The sequence below is a fragment of the Haemorhous mexicanus genome, chromosome 1 (genome assembly GCF_027477595.1).
Source record: "Haemorhous mexicanus isolate bHaeMex1 chromosome 1, bHaeMex1.pri, whole genome shotgun sequence".
Taxonomy (NCBI): Eukaryota; Metazoa; Chordata; class Aves; order Passeriformes; family Fringillidae; genus Haemorhous; species Haemorhous mexicanus.
In genome coordinates, this window is record NC_082341.1 from 115,612,343 (window position 1) to 115,636,956 (window position 24,614).

At 37.4% G+C, this 24,614-nt stretch overlaps 1 protein-coding gene across 4 annotated transcripts in view; it reads right to left on the minus strand.

The window, feature by feature from the left end:
• NOL4 (nucleolar protein 4) overlaps positions 1-24,614 on the minus strand; it is a 189,280-nt gene that overhangs the window by 44,593 nt on the left and 120,073 nt on the right. For 2 of the 4 annotated variants that reach the window (XM_059854263.1, XM_059854172.1), the window contains exons 7-8: positions 4,344-4,523; positions 3,413-3,604 (exon numbers count right to left, since the gene is read on the minus strand). In XM_059854263.1, coding sequence (XP_059710246.1) covers positions 3,413-3,604; positions 4,344-4,523 — 372 coding nt within the window. The remainder of the gene's footprint in view (positions 1-3,412; positions 3,605-4,343; positions 4,524-24,614) is intronic. The other 2 variants (XM_059854443.1, XM_059854357.1) reach the window with 1 other exon arrangement.

The following is a 24,614-nucleotide window of genomic DNA, read 5'->3' on the forward strand; positions in this document are numbered from 1 at the left end:
AATGAGGAAGTAATTTTTTTCTTTTTTTTTTTTTTTTTTGGGCTAGTGAAGAGAAAAAGAAATAATTTCTTTAAGAATATCAAAAATGTTTAATTTCTCAAAGCAATACAGCACAATGCAGGCAGAAGCACAACCTAGAAATTCCATCCAAAAGCCAGTGATTTTGGTATTTGACAGACTTCTCTCCCAAGGAAAGATTCTGAGCAAGATTGTAGAATTTAGTAAGAGAACATTCTCAACAATCCATTAGCAAGAGACAGCAGGAGGAGAAAAGCAATCTTCCTATTCATGAGAAAAGCTGAGTGCCTTATTGAGCTACGTACTTGTGTCAGAATGAAAACTGCACAACTACATCTGCACAGTCAAATGGGCAGAGCATTTCCAGTGCAGAAAAGGAGCTTCTCCAAGGCATCTTTGTAACAAGAAGCTATGCAAGCTGCCTCAGAGTCCACAGACAGCTATCTGTCACAAGGAGAAGCAGAATAACTATAAATAATCTCCTAAACATAATAATACTAAGAATCATGTTAATTAACAATATGAATGCTCATGAGACTGAGCATTTTTTATTGCCTCAAAGCTAGAACTGGCCTGTTATGCAGCAAGAGCTGTCATTGGGATTACAGGCAGCAAATAACTGACAGAATCAGGCTCCAGGCTTGCTTTTTCATCTTTTTCATGCAGTTTTACACTAATACACTAACATAGTGTTTACATTTTCTCTTCACTTTCCAGTATGACGCTGTGGATAACTGCACGGTTCCACATCCAGTCTGAACTGTCATATGCCATAAAAGAGAATATTCTCTTTTTCTCATGCAACTAAGTGGTCAAAATGTAGCATTTTTGAACCTGAACAAAATAAAAAACTTGTATTTAACATGGGTATAGCAAAAGACATCTCCTGGGGAGGTTATTATCTGACATCCTTTTTAATAGAAGAATGGTACTGGTACTGCTGCTGAGCAGATCATTATTCTGGTTTGCTGTATTTGAGGGTAGCCCCTTGTTCAAAACAACACCATTGTGTCCCTTCATGATTGTTTTGAACAAACGTTATTATCCAGAAAAGGTGTTTCTTCTCCATTACCAAAATGGTAAGGATGTTTAAAACAATCAAGTAGTCAAATGCCTCTGTCCATGGCAGCATTTTTAAAAATGCCTATAATCAAGAGATAATGATACAGTAACTTAGAAAGCAAATCAGAAAATAATTTAAAAACCCAAAGGGATACACACAAAATTTCAGAATTATTCAAGACATATGCATAAAATGCTGTTTATTCTCTTAGGAAGCTGATGGGAGCTCCTCCAGAGACTTTGGATAGTCTTTGGCTTGTATTTCTATCTGCAAACAGGGACACAGGCAAATATCCCTTCAGGCCCAAGAGGGCTGCAGTCTTTGGCATGAGTTCCAGTGCCTTGTCACTTCCACTCATGGGCAAAAAAGTCAATGTTTTAGAGGGTGATTTGTTTGTTTAAAAGGACATAAAGCCCATCATTAACAAAAAAAAAAAAAAAAAAAAAAGCCATCATGAAACATTTTAAAACCAGGCAATCTTTCTGAACTATAAAGACTGCCTATTTGGATCATATTCCTGATAATTTCTGCTTCGTTTCCCCTTCCAGGAAAAAATTTGATCCTGCAACCTTTATTCATATGAAAGTAACATTTGCAAATGTGCACTGAAGTCAAGCCAACCCAGGTCTCATGGATCAGACTGTAGCCCCTACTTCATATTGCAAAACAGTTGCACAAGTCTTTCAGATGACAAAAATGAGCCAGTTTACATAACTGCTCATCAGCATGAAAAATGATAGTAATAAGGCCATCAATTGGAGCAGTGAGGAGACTTGCTAGCATTGGCCAATTTTGTAGATATTTTCAATTGAAAGTACAGCAAAATAAAATATTTGGCTTCATGAAAGCTGAAATTTATGTTGATGAATTATTGTCAGTGAGTCAATGCAATTTAATGCTACTTAGTATATTGTAGGAAATATTTATTTTCTATCTGTCCTTTTTTGTTTGTTTGGTTTGGTTTAGGTTTTTTAGTTTCTTTTGTTAGGGCTAAACAATCTGCCATGTACATCACCAGTCAATCTTTGGCACTTCTGGCTGTACAGATGTCCTTTATTCTACCTGTCTTTCTTCATCTGAGCTTCCATTGTTCAGAAACAGTGTTATCCCAATGTTTCAAATAATAAAACCACGCCATTGATTTGAATCCAAAGCACACACAAAAATTTAGTTTCTGTCTTTGCTTTTGATGTTATCAAATAGTGGTCTTACCCTACAAATAAGCTTGATATTTTGTTCTTAAAACTGTCAGCTACCATCTTAAACAACATATGGTACTCATAAATATTCTGCAAAAAACTGCAGGAAAGAGAAAGACAGAGAGAAAGAGAAAAACAGCAAAATGCAATCATCTCCAATGATTTTAATGTAATCAATGGGTTTGCAGATGATTCATTAAAAAAAAATGGTATGTTTAATCACTAAATGATATCTATTTTTAATAATGAGGTGTTTTTGTTGTCATCTTAAAGGCCAGAGAGGTAGCTAAGACATTAAACAAAAGGAGTGCAGCTCTCTAATTTCTTCTGACTTTCCTCCATTTTAGAAATACAAATGTTTTCCAGAGATAATGAAGCTCCCAGTTAATGAGAAGACTTTATTTACCCATTTTTGTGCTACTGAGTAATATTAAAATAACAATGTCTGAAAACACTGTCAGTTGTATACCGTGATAATCTTCATGAGTTTTGGTTCAGTTATAACTACTAAACCATTGGGATGCTCAAATTGTGAGTTTGGCCAAACATGTTTGGTTTACAGCCATTAAACATGTTTTGCACACCTATATATCAACTGAAAGATTTCAAAGGAGTAACTTTCATTGATAAGCAATTGGCTGAGGTGTACAAGAAAACACCCAAAGCCAAAGCCATTGCCACTATAATGTTACTACACTGGGCATTTTCTTGAGGGTCAGTTTTACAGAGCTCACTGGAATCCAGCTAGCAGAGGCATTTTAGAGAAAAATCCATCTTACAGCAGGACTTTTCCAGGCAAAAATCTGTAACTGTAACTTAAAGTAAGAAATAAGTCACTATATAGTCCATAGTTCAGTTTCCCTCCTTATGCCTTGCTTTGCTCTTCTTTTCCTATAGATCCATGTTAGTTCATTTTGTGAACTCTACTGTCTTATTGCACTTTTAAATCAAGGGGAATAAATTCAGGAAGAATGAAGGAGGGAAAAAGAAATCTCTGACCTGGTATTACCAAAAAAAAAAAAAAAAAAACCAAACAAAAAATAAAGACGCTAAGATGAAAACAAAATAGTGCCATGGATTTACATATGGGGTTTTGATGGAAACTAGGGCTGGGTTTTAAGTCAAAACTCACCATCTCAAAACCACTTCTTTTCATCCGCCTGCAGGACTTGAGGTAAGTACGTATGCGTTTTCTGGCACGCTCTTGATACTCAGGGAATTGTCGCCTGCATGAGTCAATGATAGCCTGGATCTTTTCTTTGGGCTGCTTAGAGATTGGGACCATTCGGTCCAAGTTTTCATCTACAAACAGCCTGACAAACATCTGTTGGCAAGAGGGAGACAGAGGAGATGGGTTTGGAGGGCAGCTCTCTTCTCTTCCTAGCTTCCTGGCTTGATTACTGATAGGAAGACAGTTTTTGTTTTCTATCCACTGAAGAGCTTTGTAACGGGAAGCCAGAAATATAAAGCAAACAGTTCTTTAAAGGGTTATTTGGGGTGGGGGTGGGTTGGGTTTAAAAAAATAGACAAGAAAAGTCTATAGGATACAGAACTTGTGAGATAAACCAGAACAGACTGTGAAAATAGGCACTACTTAAGTTTCATTATTAACAATAAGCTGTGATTGCTAATCATTTTATTGAACTGACTCACATTTTTTTCTTTCTTTGAACAATTGCTTGTGTTTTCATGCATAATTATATACATTGAGAAAGCAATAGAGAACAGCTGACCACCAGAATGGTCTCCTGACAAAACTAGCTACAGTCTCTTTCCATTCAGTGGGTGAACATGCACATCCACACAGCCACACACATGGTCACACATGCACACATAGAGAACAAAGCTTTGTTTTCCTCACTGGAAAAGATGGCACTCTGCCCCAAAATTCTAAATGAAACACAGCAAATCTGTCGTCTGTTGGCAAGAGTTTAATGTGTATTAAAATAATAATTGAAATAAATCCCACAAATTAATATGCCTTTAATATTGTCAGACTTACCCAAAAACAACAATGCAAAAGGAACAGGAGAAGTAAACAAGGTGAGTGCAAGAGGGCTTACGTTAAAAGCTTTCAGTCGCTCAGCTTCTACCCCATCTGATTCATTAACCTTCTCAGGATCTTCTTGCTCATCATGGTCATCCTCATCCTCATCTCCTCTATTCAGAGACAGATCTTCAGCACCTCTGCCTACACTCTCATTCTTGCCAGAGTCATAGCTTGAATAGCTATGTGCAGGGGACTGAAAATAGAGAAAAAAAAATATGCTTGTAAAAATTCTCAGCAAAAATAAGGTCTTACTTATCAGAAAATGCTCAGGAAATATTTCAAGAATTCCATGAATTCTTTTTGTACTTTATTCAACATAAAGTGCTCCTAATCTTTCCAAGAGCAAACAATGCACAATTATAAAAATTTCAGTGCTTTAAAAAAAATGTGACCAACTGCAAATTCAGTAAATCCATTAACAAATTAATTACCCATGATGACTACAGTTAACATGAAATTTTTACCATACAGCCTTGTGTAAGTACTACCTACAGAAGTTTCTTATGAATAGTAACTTTTTTTGTATTAATCAAGATGTAAATAAGGGATAGCTGATTTGAACAAAACTCCAAAGAATTAAAATTTAAACATTTCAAGGCAAAAGAGTATTCAATTAGAAAAAACACAGTTATTCATCCAATGAATATTAAATATTATCAAGAGATGCAAAAAAATTATTCAAAATAAGGATATGATTATGTTCTAGTTTCACTTGCAAAACCCCAGAATGAATTAGAGATGTGTAGGTTTACATTTTGAAGGCTCCCTGAGAATCATGTAGTAAAACCATTTCTTCTTTGAAAATCAGCATTCAGAACCTTCCCCTGAGCAGAAATTCATTTTGTCGGATAAAACAGATGACCATCTCAATAAAGAGTACCCATTTTTAGGACCAAAAAATTTCCAATTACCAAAAGTTAATACAGTGCATTTTCCCTTGCAATATCAAGTCCTCAGCTGACTGTTCCCACTGCATACACTTCAAACTGAAGACCATAAAAAGGCATCAGTAACAGAAAGCCTTCCACAACTTAACATTCTACCACATAAAGATCAAAGCTTTTCCCCAGCCACACAAACATATCCGAGAGTATCTCCACCAGCGTCATCAGATTCACATTTAGGTCAATCAGAGCAAAACTTTATTTCTTTATCTTAATGCTGTAATATTTCACTATTTTTCTCTCTTGCTTCAAAGCATTCTGTAGTCTGAATCAGGTGCCACATGACAAATTTCACACACACACACGCACACACACACACACTCTTTTTAGATGCCTCCTCCCTTAATATCAGCAAAAGTCAGGAGCATAATCCTTCAAATAAAAATGCATTTCAAATGGCACATCTTGAACCACATTCCAAGCTTCCTAAAATTATCTTTATTCAGGGTATTTTGCCAGCCACAGAATGAATCTGGACAGTGCGGTAGAAGGGAAAGAAAAACAAAACCATTCATCCGTAAGGTATATTTTTTTGCCTTATACTCTTACTTCAGCTTCTTTTTTCCCCTTTTCCTGTTTTTCCATCTTTGGTCCATCTTTCCATCTTTCATTTCCATCTTTGGTCCTCTGTACACCATCAGTTTTAGAGTCACTCGCCTTGCCTTAACAGCACTCATATTCCAAGCCATCCTTTTTTATATATCCTCCCAGACTATATTCTCACAGTACCTATCCCCTGGATTTCCAGTTTTTAATCTCTAATGCCCCTAATATCAGAACTTGCAGTCTCTCTCATCTCCTTGCCTGAGTCTCTTCACTCTCTAGACCACCCTTCATTCCCTAGCAGATTTAGGAAGGGTGAGAAAACATGAGAACAAACCAGAAGAGCTGGCCTTGGGATAAAAACAGTTTCAACAAGTAGCAAGCTCAGTACCACCCCTTCTGGGGCAAGAAATTAGCCAGGGCTCCAGATGGCAGATGCAAGATGGCATGGGAAGACAAGGCTTGCAAGAGGAGAAAAAACAAAACTGCAGTTCTTGATACACTGTTAGCTTGTCTTGTGAAGATGGTATCTACATTGCTGCCCAGTCAGATAAGTTCAGAGTCCATCCTAAAGGAGGTGATGGCTGTAGTTTATCAGTGTCTAGCATGTGGAAGCAAAAGTGTTTAACCTGGCCAATGGCTACCAGAAGGCCAACAGCTGCAACCTGGTAGCCTGTAACAAAGGAAAGAGTGATTTCCCTTAAACCTAAAGAGATTATCAAAAGACCTTTTTTTAAAAAAAAGAAAGTTCCAATGAATTAATTGCTACTTTTGTACAGTGCTGTGCAGTAGAAGATCTGACCTATGCTGCAAGACTTGTTCTTCTGTAGTTCTTTGTTTCACCCATCACTACAGCTGTATAGCATGCAGAAGGCTTTGAGATGATCAAAAAGCCATTTCATGCGCTAGGCACCACACAAAGCATAGAGGCTGCTGCCCTAAAGAAATCTACTAACTGAAATCCTTGTTGTGCAGACACTTGATCTCACATGTGTCATTTCATCAGACTAAATCCAATTAGACTACTCATGTGCACCAAGTTAAACAGATGCAAAACTGATTTCAGTATGTACATATGTTTCGGCTGGATGCCAAGATCATAAATTATGCACCAGCATTGAGATTTCCTTTTGTGAAGGAAACAAATTCAGGTCAAAATGGCTTAAGTATGTATTTTAAAAATGCAACAGTCGGGGTGTGTTTTTTTTTGTTTTCAGCTCTGTTTTGTTTTGTTTGGTTTTTAAAGAAAGTATTGCATAGAGAACCCTGCCCAACATCTTCTCTAAAGTTTTTATTTAAACAACGACTTTCCCATCTTAAATGAACTGTGGGGAAAAACAGTCTGAGAAAGTTGCATGGCAGAAATCCATACTTATTCACTGTGAATTTGAAGACTGTGTACAGTACCAGGAAAAAAAAGTGTTTTTCTCGTAGCTGTTTCATTAGCAAACTGAGGAAGGAAAAGGCTCACTTTGAGTTTGCAAAAGCTCAGTTAAGAACAAAATTTCTACCTTTCTGTATTTCTACACAGATGAATACTGATTCAGAGAAGGAAGAGACATCACTCACCTGTGTTGACTCTGCAGTTGTGCAAAAGCCAATAAGGATTTCCTTTTGCTACTCTATTAAGTAGCTGCAGTGCTAAACAAGGGGTGGGAGAGTAGAGGACAACTCATAGTTCATACACAATACCCAATTTTAGGTCTTGCACTGTCCTTTCAAAAGGCAGCTCCCACCTTTGACAGACAGAAACATGCTCTTTCAGATTCCTCCACAGACCTTGAAAAATACATTTTATGGTCCTGCAGTAAACTAGACTGAAGAAGTAAACTTGGTTAAAATGTTTTGGTTTTGCTTCTTTGTTTGTGTATTTGGTTTTTTCTAATATTTGCCAGTCTGCTCAAGACAAGAATCAGTTCTTGGTTTCAGTTCACCACCTGAAAGCAAAAACCTTTGTGCTAACACGAAGGTATGAGCATGGAGGGGAGCATACACATCTCTCTTAACATCAGTGAAAGATTAAATCTTGGTGGAGTGGAAGCATTAGTAGATGTAAGAAGCATTAGTAGATGTAAGATGTTTCACAGGTGAACGTTTTGTGCTTAAAAACTGAGGGCTGGAAAAAAAAGTGACAGCAATGAGAAATTATTCAGTGAGAACAAATGAAGCCAAGGCCAAAGACAAGTTTATTTCCTTCCCCAAACATTTAGATGCTTATCGAGAGGTCTTAAAAATACTGAGATGCTGCTATTTATATTGTGACCACTTTGTTCTTACCCTTTCTTGAAGTTTCTGAGTTCATTATTTTAATTTCTTCCTTGCAACAATAAGTACTAAGCAGTACTGCTTCATCAAAAAGAAAGTAAAGGTTCATGACTAATGACCTATTTTTAGGAGGTTGTGACATGAAATATCAACCTCTTTCTAAGACATTATAAGTCAGCAACAACATTCACCTGAAGTCAAATCATACAACAGGAGGCCTGGGAGGACATCACAGTATCATCTACTTTATCTTCCTGCACCAAAACAAGGTCAGATGGTCAATCCTGACCACTGTTTTTATCTTAAGACTTCCAGTGACAGAGATTCCATGCATCCCCCAGACAACCTGCACCAGTGTTTCACTGTCTGCAGAACTATTAAAACATTTTTAAAACCCACCTCTGACTTTACTAAATGTATTAGCCTATTTCTTTTTCATGTGTCAACCTAGATTGCAATGGAGGAAAGGTGTGGTTTTGGTTTTGGGAGAAGAGAGCATTCTCTTCCCTCTTTATGAGACTCTTTCCAACAACTGAGGACTGTTATCGCATCCCCTCCTCTCAGTCTTCTCTTCCCAATAAATTCATTTATGCTGTGAAACCCACGTTTTTCACGGATATTTTCCACCTGATTTGAAACCTTCTCAAAAAGCAACTCCCAAAACTCTAAAATGTATTTCATTTGATGACTTTCTGTGAAAAATATATTTCTTTGATATGAAAAAAAATCTTTTTTTATCAATTTCTAGCATGCTTCCAGCAGAAAAACCTTATCCCTGTTATTTGCACAATACCCCAAAGATGCAAATACAGCAGTGCAGAAACTACAAAGTTGCCAACAGAAATAGTGCTTTTATTTTATAAGGACCAAAGCAGAAGTAATCTGTAACATTTAAAAATATAAAGTCTACCACAGTGCTTCAGTGCCTGCTGGGGTTCAAGACTGGTGTATGGCCATTGGACAGGGTTTGGAGGATGACACCACATGAACTCACAGCAGGAAGATTATCCCAGCAGAGACTCTTGGCTCCCCTGGTGAGTGTACAAAATTGGCACTTGATTACCCAACCAAAACTAATTCAGTGATGGAAGCTAATTGCTGAGGGTGACTATTTGTAATGACCATGTCTTTGTGACTTTAAAAATGCCAACTTGGAAGAGAAGACACCACCTTTTCAGGGCAAAATGCCTCTGATGGAAGTGTGGCAATTCTTTTGTTTTCACGAAGCTTCATTTTTCACATTTACATTACATTTTACATTTGCATTTAGTTAGAGACTTTTACAGCTATTTGAGTAGTGTGTAATTCTCTCAGTTGTTGCATCAGACACTCATAAACCACAGAACTCCTGTGAGCAAGAGAGACTTGAACGTTTGAAGAGCTGGCAAGACAGCAGCAGAGGTCTCCATGCTGCATGGAAAGGAAAGGGGTTAGGAGGCAGGCAGAGCTGAAAACACTTTACTGGCTCTACATGATTCTCTTCTAAAAATCTACCTTCACATTGGTAAAAGTTACTCAATCTTTTTAACAAATACATAAAACCCTATTCCAAAGCTGACAGAATTCTGCTTGTCCCCAGTTGTACATCCAGCCCTTTCATCTTTTTCCTACATTTCATTATTTCACTCTCTGCCACAGAATACACAAAAATCTACATTTTCAGCAATTACTCTTGCAAATTACGTGTGCTTTTCTGTATACTTCCCCATGTGCTATTGTGTAGCAAAAATATTTTCATAGAAACTATTCCTATGACACAGAAAGGGATTAGAACATTCTTATGACAACGGATTTGATTGCTTTTTTCCAAAATTATCAATTAAATTAGAACCTTTTTTTTTTTTTCACATTTACATTTTTAACTGATTCTACATATGACAAAGTTTTTGGAAAATTCATAAAAACTAGCTTTTGGTAAACTGGTATGAGTGAGAAGCATGCCTTTTATTTGACATATAAAAAAATTTAAAGTTAAGCCTGAAAGGTTAAGGGAAAATTCACATCCTATAAATTTCCCTTAAAAATATATTTGAAATTAATATTGCATTGTTAGAGTTCCAATTCATTCCTGTGCAAAATGTGAGTTTTCCATATAGCAGGGAACTTGCCTACAGGAGGTATTTGTGTTTCACTTTGGTTTTATTTTTTTCATTAAATCTATAATACTTGTAATATAAATAACACATTAGAAAATATAAAATATTTTTGGCATATGCATGCTATTTTGTTACTGAAATACTTGAAACCATAAAAAAATTCCTAATTTTTGCTCCTCAATTCAAATAGAAGGAAGGAGGCATAACTGAATACTCAGGTTCAGCTATTATCCTAAGGAATTTGCTATCAGGTTTTATAGATAGAAGTCCAACTCTCCATTATTTTGCATTAATAAGCCATTTTCTTTCCACAACCTCTCTTAAATCCTATGCTTTTCTATCTTCCAGACTTTACTGTTATTACCCTTTTTCATGGCCCCTTTAAAACTTCATATTGTCACATGTGTGGAACTTTACTGTCCATCTCTTCTTTTCTCGTTACAGGGAAGACTCTGAATTCCCAAATACAATTCCAGCATCTCACCATTTATTTCAAGATCCAATTAACCTCCTTTTTATGAAATCCTCACATATTTGTTCATCTTACCCATATCTTTGCAACTGACTTTGACCAGTTTGCTCCCCTTGTTACACAATAATTGGCCTTTCCAGCTCCTTTATAAAATTTCACCCTTGATAATGGGAAGGCATCCTTGTGTGCAATTCTGCTATTTGGAGCATGAGGACAACAGCATTTTTATGGGAAGAATGGAGAGCTGAAAGCTAGAGTTTCATAGGTTTGACTCTAAAATAGTGTTATCTAACAAGTGAACTGCTAAGTTGTAAAGGACTTTTTTACACAAAGCTTGTTCTACACTGAAATATTTAAAATCTTCTCCCTTTGCTCTGTGTTAACAATGTGACTTCCAGAAACAAACTGTTCAGTTATTTGCAACAGGAACTAAGAAATAAAAATATTTTGCTCCCAAATTATCCTTGGCATGATCTTCTCTCCAGAGTCATTGTTTTTACAGTAGTCCCTGAGAGAACACTGACTGTTTCTAAGACTATCTGCTCATCCTTTCACACTAATTTTCCAATCTGCCATATTGTACTTGTTTATAATATTCCTTTCAACAGAAGCACATTTATTAGCCATAAGGAAACTATAAATTACCCAGACACTTTCATTCCAGTGGGTTTATCTGGTTAAATAGAAGTTTGTATAATTGAAAGATAAGAAATAATTGAAAGACCACCTGAAACACATATCTTCCTATGCTATTTTCTCCTTTTAGCTAAAATACAGTCTGCCCTAGGCCTCTCCCCACTGGTATTGACCAACATCAAAATACATCACTTTAACCTAATAGAAATAACTTCAAAAATTAAATAGAGATTAAAAAAAGAGAGGCAACTGAGATTCTCACTCAAGTAGAAGAATAAAGTGTATTTACAGGCTATAGTTTAAAGAGCTTCTATCTAATTTTTCCACAACCAATTTCTTATTACCTGATTGGGCATCTTCAGGAAAGCTCCTGCTCCTTCCCCAGCTATTCTAGAGGAGGAGAATTCTTGGGGGAATCAGAATAAGTATCTCCAAATCACCCTAGTACACCAGTATTGAGAGTACCAGAGCAGAGCTGATTTAACAGAGCAGGAGACTTGCCTACTTCTTAGCTACTAAATAGCTTTCATTTTACAAAGCTGTTTTATTAATGAACTTCAAGAACTCCTGTAACTGATGTAGGGAGCCAGACTTTTTCAACCAAATACTAAAAGAACATATTAATATAACCACCAATAACTAGTCACATTGCAAAATGTGGCTGCTGTGTCTTTGGAAAAAATACAATGTCCTTTGTGGGAGTTGAAAAGTCAAACCAAAATGGTGACAGACTCAAATAAAAGATTAAATTATTTTTGGCAACATGCGCTGCTATTTTGAAGCTCTAAAAGGATCTGACAGAGTTTCTGAAAATTTGAGAAACACAGGTTGCCACATAGGAAAGCTTCATCACAAATTTCTGGATTTCTGAAAACTGTGTGCCAACAGAGTATTTAAACATTTTCTATAGTACACCCAAAATCAAACCAGAAGATCTGAATTAATTTACTCTTTAAAGAACTTACATTGCAAAATAAGAAAAAGAAAAACAACAACCTTACTTTGTTATCAAAGTCAGGAGCACTTCATCAGTGAGTTTCCAAGGACAATAATAGCATACTTTGCAGGTGGTATCATAGCTCAGTGAAGCCAAGAGCCTGAGAGAGCCCCACATAGTTTTTGTGCCTTTGGCAAAATCCATCAACCTAAAACATCTACTGGAAACCTATCATTTCCACGTTTTGGTGAAATGTTGGCCTTTTGCCAAAACTCTTCACAGTTTCCACCCAGATTCCAGTTTTTGCTTTGTCAAGGTTTGGGGGATTTTATTTTCCTTTTAAAATGAAATAGCAGCAGTTTATAGGAGGATTAGTGAATATTTTGCTTATGGAATATATTTCAGTGGCTACTAAGGTTTACATTACAGGCAGGTAATGAGCATTTTTGACCAGCAATTCTTTAGTTAATTGTTAGAAACTGGTTGGTGAGAGCTAAAAATTATTTTGTAAAAAACACGGGACTATTAATTTCTTCTCATTCTATTTAAATTGAGAATGAAACCTCAAATGCAGGCAACACATTCAGGAAGTAACTAATGGAGAACATTTTTAAGAGCTGAATATCACAATGACAATTACAATGTAGGCCCCTCTTTGCAGCCTGTCCTAATCTAACTGACAGAGGTTTAAGATATAAACATGTCAAAAAGGCTAAAACAGGCAAACTCCAACTCTGCAGTGAGGAAACAGCAGAATCCCTAACAAAACCCAGTCTATCCATTAGAGATCCCACTTGCAGACCAACAGTGCTACCTCTACTGCTTGAAAATATCTCAAATTGCTGCCAGCTTTCAAAACAGAAGTAGTTACTGAATACTGCAATGTTCTCTGAAGTCTTACTTAGGTAAGAAGTTAATGTCAGCAAAAACCAGAAGATACAGGAGTGATATCATTTCTTGAGCAGTAGCTTAAATGTGCTAAGCTTTTTGCTTTATTTCTATGGTTTTAATTTCTTATGGGTACCTATATGTAGGGAAACAATGTTGTCATAAATACAGAGGAGCAGGGTTTCTTGTCAACACAGCATCACTGGATGCTCTGTTTTAATCTTGAGCATATTGCTGATGGAAAACATAAGAAGAATTCTTTTCCTCATTTTAACAGTGAGGAATAAAACCAGGAAATACAGAGGACATGCAATACACTGGTTTAGTCATAGGCCACTTGTCAGACATCTACAATTAACTAGAAAGCTGTCATAATCTTTTTTTTCCTTCTGTGCTATTTTTTATGTTCATGCCCTTTGGTTCTGTTTCAGCCTTTTTTTTCCATGCTGCTTTCTCCTAGATCTTTTCATTCTTTGTCTTTGAACTCATTATGCCTTTAGTTCCTTTTTGCTTCAGTCTTTTCTTGATTTCTTCTCTCGTCTCTGATACTTTTCCCTTCATTTCTTCCTCCCTAAATTTCTCTCTGCTTCCTCTTGCCATAAATTTAAGCTGTGACATCAAAACAGTTCGATAACCTGTTTTCTTCTTCAGTCCTAAAAAGACACAGACCTGTTGGAGGGAGTCCAGAAGAGGGACAACAAGTTGATCACAGGGATGGAGCTCTTCTCATATGGGCAAACACTGAGAATATTGGGTTTTTTCAGCCTGTAAAAGAGAAGACTTTGGGGTGACCCACTTGTGGTGTTCTGTACCTGAAGGGAGTCTACAAGAAAGATTGAGAAAAACTATTTACAAAGGCATGTAGTGACAGGACAAGGGGGAATGACTTCAAACTGAAAGAAATAAGGATTAGATTAGGTATTGGGAAAAAATTCTGTGAGGTTGGTGAGGCACTGGAAAATGTTTCCCAGAGAAGTTGTGTATGCCCCATCCCTGGAATTGTTCAAGGCCAGGAACGATGCAGTTCTGACTGGTCAAGTGAAAGGGGCTCAAGTCCACAGCAGGGGTGTGGAAAGTAGATGATCTTCAAGGTTCCTTCCAAGCCAAATCATTCCATTTCTGCAAAATATAGGGCTATCTCCTCAAGTCCCAAAGCAAGAATCTACACTTGGAAACTATGTGTTTATTTATAAACAACACTCCTTGAATCCATGAGGATCCATGAGGTGGAGTCTTGCTAAGAGAACTATGACCACAGAGAATGTTGACTTTGTACCTGCCCTTTCAATTCACTGCCTTTTTCTTCCTCACAGTCCTTACCACGGAAGTTCTCTGCTTCTTTAATGCAACAAAAAGTTCCCAGAGAGCAAACACATTTGCAAATGAGAGTTTGAATTATATCAGGAATCCAGAAGAAAAGATTGGTTTTTGGTTGTTGACACTCATCTTGTCCCCTTTTCCTATTGTATCCAAGAGGTGGAAAGTGCACAAGAGGCTTCCAGATTATACAAAGTTTCAAAAGGCACTTCCAGAGACTGACAGCAGAGGCAGATGCAGAAATAATACCACAACATCACTGCAGGGTTTGTGTGCTGTAAGAATAGCAGACAAGAGGATCACTTGTTTTCAATAGGTAAAGAGAAAGAAAGCACAAAGACAAAGGGTGCCTCTGTCCCATCCTTGTCAAGACTCTGGCAAAAGAGTGCTATTTGACATCCAGGAACTCAGCAACTCCCTATAATGTCTGCCTAAGGCCATGAAGCAGCTGGACTTACTAAACACATAGTTATATGCTGAGCTGTGTACCTTTATTGTCTAATACAGAAGGACATGCAGAATTTTGTATCCTTACTCATATGAGAAGGAAGAACAGAGTGCACACAACAAAAGCTGGAAATAACGAGGAACTAGAAGTGATGACTGGGATGAGAGAGGAAAATGGTTTAACAATGGACCTTTCTTGGTGTACTCTTTCTGAATTCATCATAAGTTCTTCCCTTAGCTGATTTCCTCTTCCTAGTTCATTCCTACACAATGGCATTTCATAATTTCTCACACCTCTTCTCCTTTCTAGTCTGAGCATGGCATAAGGGCAAATAATTGGGAAGGAGATTAATATCAATTGATGGAAACAGTGGAGAAGGGAACTCCAACTCATCTACCTCCATCATTTAGGAGAATTTTAGGCCCTCCCTCCTACAGTTTGTGTTGCTCAGTCACAACAGTCCTATGCCAGAATAGGTGAGAGGAGACAGTCCTGACACTCTTTCTCTTCTGAGCAATCATTTGCATCTTCAGAAGCACACCTTAAAGGAAAAAAACAACAAAAAAACCCCAGTAACAGTAACATTACAGTAACAGTAACATTGAGAGACAGACTCAGGAAAAGAAGAAAATCAATAGTTAAATGACAGGAATGTGACCCAAAAGAATCTGCACAGTACTGAACAGCCATTTACAACTGATCATGGTAATAAGATGACATATTAAAGACTGATTTTTCTAGGGGGAAGCTAGGAACACAACAGGAACACAACACCAATTTTTTGCCTATTCAGGAGAGGAGCATACTGCCCAGTGAGAAGTATAGGGTACAATTTGAGAATGCTTGTTCTTGCTTTTCCTTTTGGCCTTTCACTTCTATCTGCTTATAGCAGCAATCTTTAGCAAGCTTTAAAAAATTCACTGGGTGTAAATCAGCTGGAATATCCCAGTAAGTACCCCTGAGAGACAGAGGTTAATGGCCCTAATTATTGCTTAAGGACCAGGTGGGAAGATTTAGAATTTGAGACCAATCAGGAAGGGACAGATGAAGACAGGGCTCCTGAGCCAAGGGGGAGGCCTGTTCCTAGTCTGCAGTAGTCTGAGTAAGAGAGAAGCAGCTGAGATGTCTGTAGCTGAAGCTGGTGGAATAGATTACTGATTAGTTCCCTACTTATCTGCCACAAATAAAGAAATGCATCTCGTAAATCAAGTAAATCTTGTAAGAAATGCATCTAATTTGACCCTCCCTGTTTAGGGAAGGATGAATAAAACATTTATCATAAGACTAAGCCAGAGGCATTGCTTGAGGTTATCACAGGACAGCAATCATAAGAATGTTGCAGGAGAATTCCTTATAAAGGCAGTTTCTGCCTATTAGTTCTCCAGTTCAATGTATCCTTAGGACTGATGCAAAAAGACCAGGAAGAAACAGAAGCAACAAAAGAATCTTTCCATTCTAAATCTATGCTGACTGTGCTTCTGTTAAAGACATGGCCTGACATTTTGGGGGTGGGGGATGGAGGACAATATTATGAAAAGCATTAAACCTGACTCCCAGAGGAGGCTGCTCAACAATTGCTGCTCAAACTACTCAGGCAGCCAGTTCTAGCAAACAACACAGTTGTGTTGAAGAGCAAACGCTCTTCCCCGGAAGAGTCAGACAGGTCATGGTAGCCCCTAAATCCCTACAAATATCATTAAATATCTCTATTGGGTGGTAGCTTTCATGGTACCATCCTGAAGAAACCAGAAGCTGTCCTTGTAAACCATCATTTTACCTGCTCGAGATGGTACAGGACTTTCCAGCTTGTATGGACATTAGTATACATTTGATACAAAAGTGAGCTGTTTGGGTTGGTCTGGCCATAAATGAGCCCTGAGATTTTATATGTTGCCTGTTAAACTCTCAAGCTTGGGAGAAGAGAATCGGCCAGGTTCCTCCAGGATAGCATGGCATGCTGTAAGCTCCCAGAACAGCTGCTGTTTAGAAAGGAAATTGCACTTACCAACTTGATTCCATGTCCCAGTACTCTCTGTGATTTCTTGTAGTGGAATAAACTTTGTTTACTGCAAAATGGTTCTGTCACTTGGTACCTGGAGCTCAGTTAGAGGGAACCATACAGCCGTCAAGCAGCAATGAAATTTCCAAGATGATCTAATAGACTTGGTCTGTAAAGGCTCAAACTCATTTCCAATAAACAATTTTTACCTTCTATTAGGAAAGATAATTTGAGTTGTGAATACTGGGACCACTTAGTTACATGCATTCACTTTAGCTAACTAAATCACCACCCTGCCATGGAGAATTCCCCTATCGGAGTACAAAGCTGAGGATAAAATCCTATTTGGCAAAACTCCACCTTCGCCAAAGACCACATTCAGTCCACCTTCTTGCAGAGGAAGAATTCTGTGAGGAAAACCAGCTAGAATTATGCCAGAAAAATTAAATATATCAGAGCATACAGTGCATTTTCTCATATTGATATCATAACTCAATACCTGACTATGGAGAACTGAACAGCTATAAAAACTGCTTTGTATCATTCTCCAACCCAAATCATTTAATATTCCACATCCTGCCACTAAATTCAGGCAAAAGGGATTTGATCTTATAATAAGTCACCTTATCATATGAAGAGAACTAGCTGAAAACTTTAAATCTGGATCTGAGCTGGACTAAAGATTTATAGGTTGCTGTCCCTTTCTATTTGCTTTCTTAATTTGTGTGACTAGTATTGTATCCTTAGCTTCCACCGATGAAATTTAAAGAACAAAGAGGAAACCAAAACAGAATACCTTTTTTTAAATTAAAGGAACTCATCTATAGATCTATTTTTACAAAGTGACCCCCCCCCCCTCTTGTGGTACAACTGCCTACGCTGTGTGCTCATGATCTCCTCTTTCACAGAGCCCAACCTGAGCTCAAGGCATGCAGTGCTCTGATCTACAGGCTGTGATCCTTCTGGAATATAGAATGTAACTCTCACCTGTTGCATTTTGCTAAACTTAAATGCAGGAGGCACCAAATTTGAGGGACAGAGGAGTTTTCTGTGAACATCCCCCATCACTGTCACTGGAATTGGCATTGGTTCTGCTCTGTTGTGTGGCCACGTCACAGGCCAGAAAAACTGAGCAGGTTTTATTAATGCCTGACCAGAAATCAATTTTGAAAAATGAAAGGCAGGGATAACTTAGGTAAAGTTCCTATTTCCTAGTGTGTACCTGTAGTAGGGCTCTATTGGAACACAAAGATGTGCTCATGTGTGGCATAGGATGCTAATAGCTTTGTTTTCCATTATTAAAAACAACACACAAGCAGTGGAAGCATTTAGAAACTGATTTTCTTGGGCAAACACGATCTCTTTGGCTTTGTCAAGAAATTTTGCAACTCCAGTAGTAGTGGTTTTAGATGAATGTGATGATATGGGTTCAAGCCACTGATTTTTTTCTATGTAGTATATGCTTTCAATAGTGCCATAAGAAACAAACAAAATACATTACTTGTGCTGGCAGTCACAGCTAACCTCTACAAGTCCTGTAAAGGAGTAGCTTTAATGTCTACTCACTGATCCCTACACAGAGATAGATATCCATTATATTATACCTAAACCAGTTTACCTTCAAAAAGTAGAGCTGAAGAAACCTAACATCCTAAAGATGTATGTTCTAAATCCCCAAATCTCACCATGCAGCATGCATTCTTCATTTCACTCCATATCTCTCTCACTCTTAGAGGGCAGGACTTTGTGGGTTGTTGAGGGCTGGGAGATCACTCATTGCCCAAGCAGTATCTGCCTCCCAAAAGTCCAATTCCCTCATGAAAGCAAGTCTTTCTACTTGAGCCAAATGCAGATTTTCACAGCTCATAGCAACTCAACATTGTCAAGATTACTACCTTGTGAAATTAGATTCAAAGGTTATTCAGGGACAGAAAAACTGACAGAGCATAAAGCACCCCCTTTAGAAAAAAAAAAACCAAACAAGACAACAAATAGCAACAAACACCTTCTCACTGATAGAATAAAATGCACCATATGGATAGCATAACAGCACTTTTTTTGTATAAAACTTTCTTGGCAGACAAGATTTTTAAACACATTTTTTACCTGGGACATAAGTAAAACAGGAACAGTCTGTCATACATCTCTAAATAACACTTTGCATCTAAATATATTTTTACGGAAAAGTATATTTTGAAAAGATCTAACAAATACCTTGCAAATTATGGATCTAGGTACAATTAATTTCAAAGGGGTGTGTGGGAGGCATCCATACAGAGAATGACCCCATATTTATTAGCCACTGCCATAGCATTATGTGCTCTAATACACTATTAATTTTCTGGATATTTGTACAACTGGTATTATTAAGAAACTCAAAGCATTGCATAAATATGGGAGATCACTTTTTTATTTATTTAACATAATTTAACCTCACAGCATGACTGAAGGCAAAAAATATAAATTGATGATTAAACAAAATCTGTTGAAAGTATGAAATCACTTTCACAAAAAACTTTTGAAAAGGTGATATTCTTTAAAAGGTTCAACCCAAGTAGCCACTTCTATTAAATAAACCTATGAGACTAATAAGTTAACTAATATGAGAACAGAATGTCAGTGCATGGACATATTTCTTTTAATGCACTGCCTTACAAGGCCCTGTTCTAAGACATGGATGACAAATGGACCATCCAGTAGTTTTTAATTGCTAATAAATTCTGCATTATATGCTTAATCAAAGTTCCCCATGAATTTTAGGATGATCCCAGCTATAATTAAAACTGAAATCCCCCAGGTTTATAAAATGAAATTTTAAAAACTTCCTATTTACCACTCAGCCTTTCAAAAGTCAAGGAAAAAGATACACAACCCATCATGGGACCCAAATTTAAGCTTTCTGCCTTATGTTTTTCAGAGATCATGTTTCATAGGCTTTAAATAATTGGAACTACTTGGAAATGCTATTTACACATGAACTTTGCACATGAAAAATGGTTGGTCCTTCACTTGATCCAATCACTGAAAACTGCACTGCCCTCAATTAACTAATTCAAGGTAAGATGTTGTCTGCTTTTTTTTTTTTTTTCCTTGGTAGGATGAAAGGCTTTAGGGTAGGATTAGTGAGGCCCATTAATTTTGGAAATTAAACGCCATCCTTTTGCTTGCCTGTATCTGCCTTTCCACCAAAGTCAAAAGAAAACATCTCTGCTTTGTAAGATAGCCAGCTGTGGCCTGAGCACAGCCCATGGAAATTTGCCCTTGCAGTATAAATACAAGTTCTCCCATGTCAGAGAGGAATGGGCTCTGAGGTTAACATTTCATTTGGTTCCAATGCCATTTAAAAAGCTCTTACACTTTCTGTCATTAATCCACACCCTCATCAGGACCTTTTTTATTTTTTTCTGTTATTAATCCACGCCCTCATCAGGACCCTTGCACTTTATTTTTTCTGGCCACTTCTCCTGGGACCCCCACCTCTGTGCCCCTTCCCAGGAGCCCCACTGAAGCTGAGCTATACCATGAGCAAGTGGGGGCCAAGAATGTCCCAGGCTGCTGCTGGCTTGCTCCCTGCCCTTCCTGCACTGAGCTGTGACCTGCACACCCCCTCCTGCTCGTCTGCTGGTCATTGGGACCTGCTGCTGCCAGCAGCCCCGCCCTGCCATTTGCTACATCAAGTCTGCATAATGTTTTTTCCTCAGTTTCAGAATTTTTCCTCCCTCTGATACTTTATCAAGGTAAAGCAGTGACCTGTAAGGCATGCTTACAAGATCAGATAGGAAATATTTTCTATTCTTGTCAATCTCAGCACTTGTTCTAGTCAATAAATTGTCTTTCTGAGTGGTTTGAGTGTTTTTTCTGAAATGAGCAATTACAAGAAAAGGTCACTGAACTAAGGTGGTGGTAACATAAAACTCATACCATGAACTGAATTTTGAATGGGCAGCTTTTCTGACTCCTCTATTAGCTGTTGTCTTCATATATTGCAGCAGAAGTGTAAGAAGAGATATTGAAAGTCATGAGATCACCTGTTGGGATAGTCTTGCATAAAGAGAAGATCACCATATAGAGTAGATCCACTTTTTGAGCTTAATTCTCTCAATAAATAATTATGTAGCAAAGCACAGTATAGGTAATTTGGATTAACACCTATAATCACCTAAGGGTGATTAAACCGGAGTTCAAAACACCACAGGAGACAAGGGGTAATAATATTAAGTCATTTGTGCCAATTGGGAGGTACAGGCAGAGGAAGTGAAGGACTAAAACGGCTACATGGCAGTGAAAATGTTATGTGCTGGTGACAAAGCCCTTTTAAAGAGGGAGGGAGGGAGGGAGGAAGGAAGGAAGGAAGGAAGCAAGGAAGGAAGGAAGGAAGGAAGGGGCTATTGCACCTTACCCTGCCTCTGACGTGTTGCAGAAGGATTTAGCAAGGAGGAGAGCACTCAGCCAAGCAAGCTTTTGAAATAGAGCATTGTGAAATAAAGATTGTATGGTAAAAAGATACATTTAAGGAGGAAGTGAAACAATTTGCTTTATACAGGTACAGAGATGCACAGACATACTCATATTTCATACAATAAATTGAAAACCCAGATTTGAAGTCCCATGCTTCAGTGATTTGAACTATTATTTTTATTTTGACTCCTCTTTTTATAATTAAAAAGAAAAAAAAACAACTGCTAAATATCTACAGAAAATTAGAATATTCTAACACTTCTACAGCCTCTTCCTCCTGCAGCTCTCTCACTTTGGGCTACATCCTCAGTTCAATATGTAAATGCACTATACAAGTAAGCTGTATGACTGAATCTAAGTGAAGCATTCAACTTTAGGTCAGTTAAGGCTTAATCACACAAATACTAATAATGTAGTCCATAGGCTCTCTTGGGCATACATAAACATATTTTTATGATGAGGTCTGGAAAGACTGATCAAGACCATCAGTGAAAATGTATTCCTTGTGGTTCCAGCAAAGCTCGAGTTAAAATAAACATTCAAAACCACTGGTTTGAGTTTTAGCTGTGCTAAAAAAGTTAGAGGAAACTTTCCAGTGGCTACTGAGTTGAAGCTGACTCTGGATCTTTACCTTAACTGAACAGGAATGTCTGAAGATAAGGATTCATACTGTGATTAATGTTCAGCTATAGCACACAAGAAACAAATTTGAGAAAGGAATTATGCCATGCCTGTAGTTACCAACCAGTAGACATGTTTGCCTCATAAGACCAATGTCATGTTAAGCTGATTTATTTTTATTAATGATTTCAGAATCCCAAGTGTGCTATGTAAATTCAAATAATTTAGATATAGGAACTTCTGGCAATTAAAATATTGATGAAGGTAAAAACAACTTATTCATTTTGTATAAAGTTATTATGCAGAATTATCTTATTAGAAACTGAATAACCTAAAATTTATATTACCTATATAAATTATAGATGTTAAATGAAAAATGTAAAAATTAACACAGTAGTATCCTATATATTTCAAGGACAAAAATTTCAACTAGGAAAAATTAGTAAAAACTGAAGCAAAAGTTTTGAAGATGCTGCCACTGCCTACACTACCTAGAGAGGAAAGCTCCACTAGCTCACAATTAACAGTAGAGTTACAGAGTCTATTTCTTTTAGTTTACTATTTCACATAAATAGCCCTACATAAAAGTTCTAGGTACTGTAAACATTGCTATAAAGTAAGCATTAAATATGGAAAAATCACATAAAATCAAAATCTAAACATAGGAATGGAGAAACAGGCTAAAAGCAAACCAGCGTACATCTTGTCAATTTAATACTAAGAAAAAAAAAAAAGAAGATAAAGAATTATCTCTGCAGAGCTTAGATACAGCCTTAAAAACGACTTACCTCTTGTACTAAATAGAATGATCTTGAATTGGCATAGTGAGTGCAGTAAAAATAAGTATTGTCCTGGGGTTTGTACCTCAAACCAGAAGTATGCAGGGCTAAGTACTTAAGATTATGAAATACAGATATTTAAGCTAGATTTCTGAAAAGCTTAGGCCATGCAACTGGCAAAGTGAGATGCTAAAAGCCTTTTTGGCTCTTTAAGCATTCAAGACACTCCTCCCAGTTCACAGAACCACAGAACATGACCACTCAGCTCTTGAACAGAAGAGAATAGTTGTCACCATTTTCCTAAATGACACAATCATGCCTCATATACTTTCAGATTCATTAGTACATATATTTATAAAATGAACACCTACCTTACTTGCACATTTTTGTGTAATGATTGACTACTTTCATATGAATGGTTTGTTACAATCATTGTAAAAATATTTTATCTCAATTCCAACCTAACCTATAAAAAGAAGTTTAATCTGCTGAGTCTTTTGATAAATTTGCCTTCCAGAGACAACAACCTATTAATTGGCAATAACCACTGAGATCTGTGATGAAGTCATGGCTACTTTATCTCTAACAGAGTAATTCCATCTTTATGCAGCAAATTTTTCAGCTCCTCAGTGTTTAATCACTCATTTAGATCCATTAGGAACTCCAGCTTCTTTTTCCAGTATTATATAAACCTGCATATTATGTGTTTTCTGAAGGCAGGGTGGACACTTTGTTGAACGTATAGAGGTGGATTTTATAAAGCTTCTAATGAAGCATAGAGAAGCATCAACCTTGTGAGAGGTGTCTTTAAGGTGAAACTGACACAAGCAGCATATTCCAAAACATGCCTTTATGTCATTCCTTCATGTGTCCATCTCCCAGCTGAGCCAGGAGGGTGTGATAGCACACATGCCACAGACTCATCTAACTTCTTTTCCACTAAATACAGCTAGTCTTGCTAAGCAACACACTGAGGGAAACAGGAATTTTCGAAACCTTTATTTTAGTCATTTAATACAGCTTTTGAAACAGGTCCAGTCCCACGGGGCTCCATCTGCAAAAGATTTTTTAAGAGCATATGACTAACTGTACAAAGTGAGACAAGGATAAATTCATTCAGAAGGGGTACAAAAAACCATATATCTCTGATCAAGTAAAAGGGCACAAAGAATATCCATGTGTCCTTTTGAGAACCAATACACAGCTCACACTATAACGCTGTGGACTGAGGACAAACTGTACTGGGGCCATTCATGGTAACCCCTAAGGAAATCAACTCACCTTTCCCTGTTTTTCTTTTATTAATCCAAAGAGGGTGCAGCCTGGGAGCTCAATGGTAGAAGGTACAGGGAAGAAATTCTGAATAGTTCTGAAAAGGATCTTCCTGGTGGAGTCAGAAAATTCCCAAATGCCATGGGAAACACAAGAGGAGGAAACACATTACTCCATGACCTCTACCAAAATATAAAATGGAGTCAGAAGCAAGATACAAGATTTCATCCCAATATTAATTAAAACACACATGAAAAACAATCACACTCTTGTCTGCTAGAGCACCTGTACACAAAGTTTATGTTTGTATTGCAGGTGCCTTGACAACATGAGCTCTTTGTAGGCTCCTGGTTCATCTGTATGATTCCATACTTTGGTTCATGGCCACTGGATATGACTGTTCTCATCAGACAAAGGGAAAAAATACATGAGAATATATATATGTGTGTATATATATTGTGTGTGTGTGCATGTATATGAAGAGAACAGCCTGTACGACTTCCTGTCAGATCTGGGGGTAGCTCATTGCATATTCATGATGAGAAGAGTTGGAGAGCACAGACTGAATAGGTGTGAAGGGACACTGAGAATGACACTCTGACCAAAGCA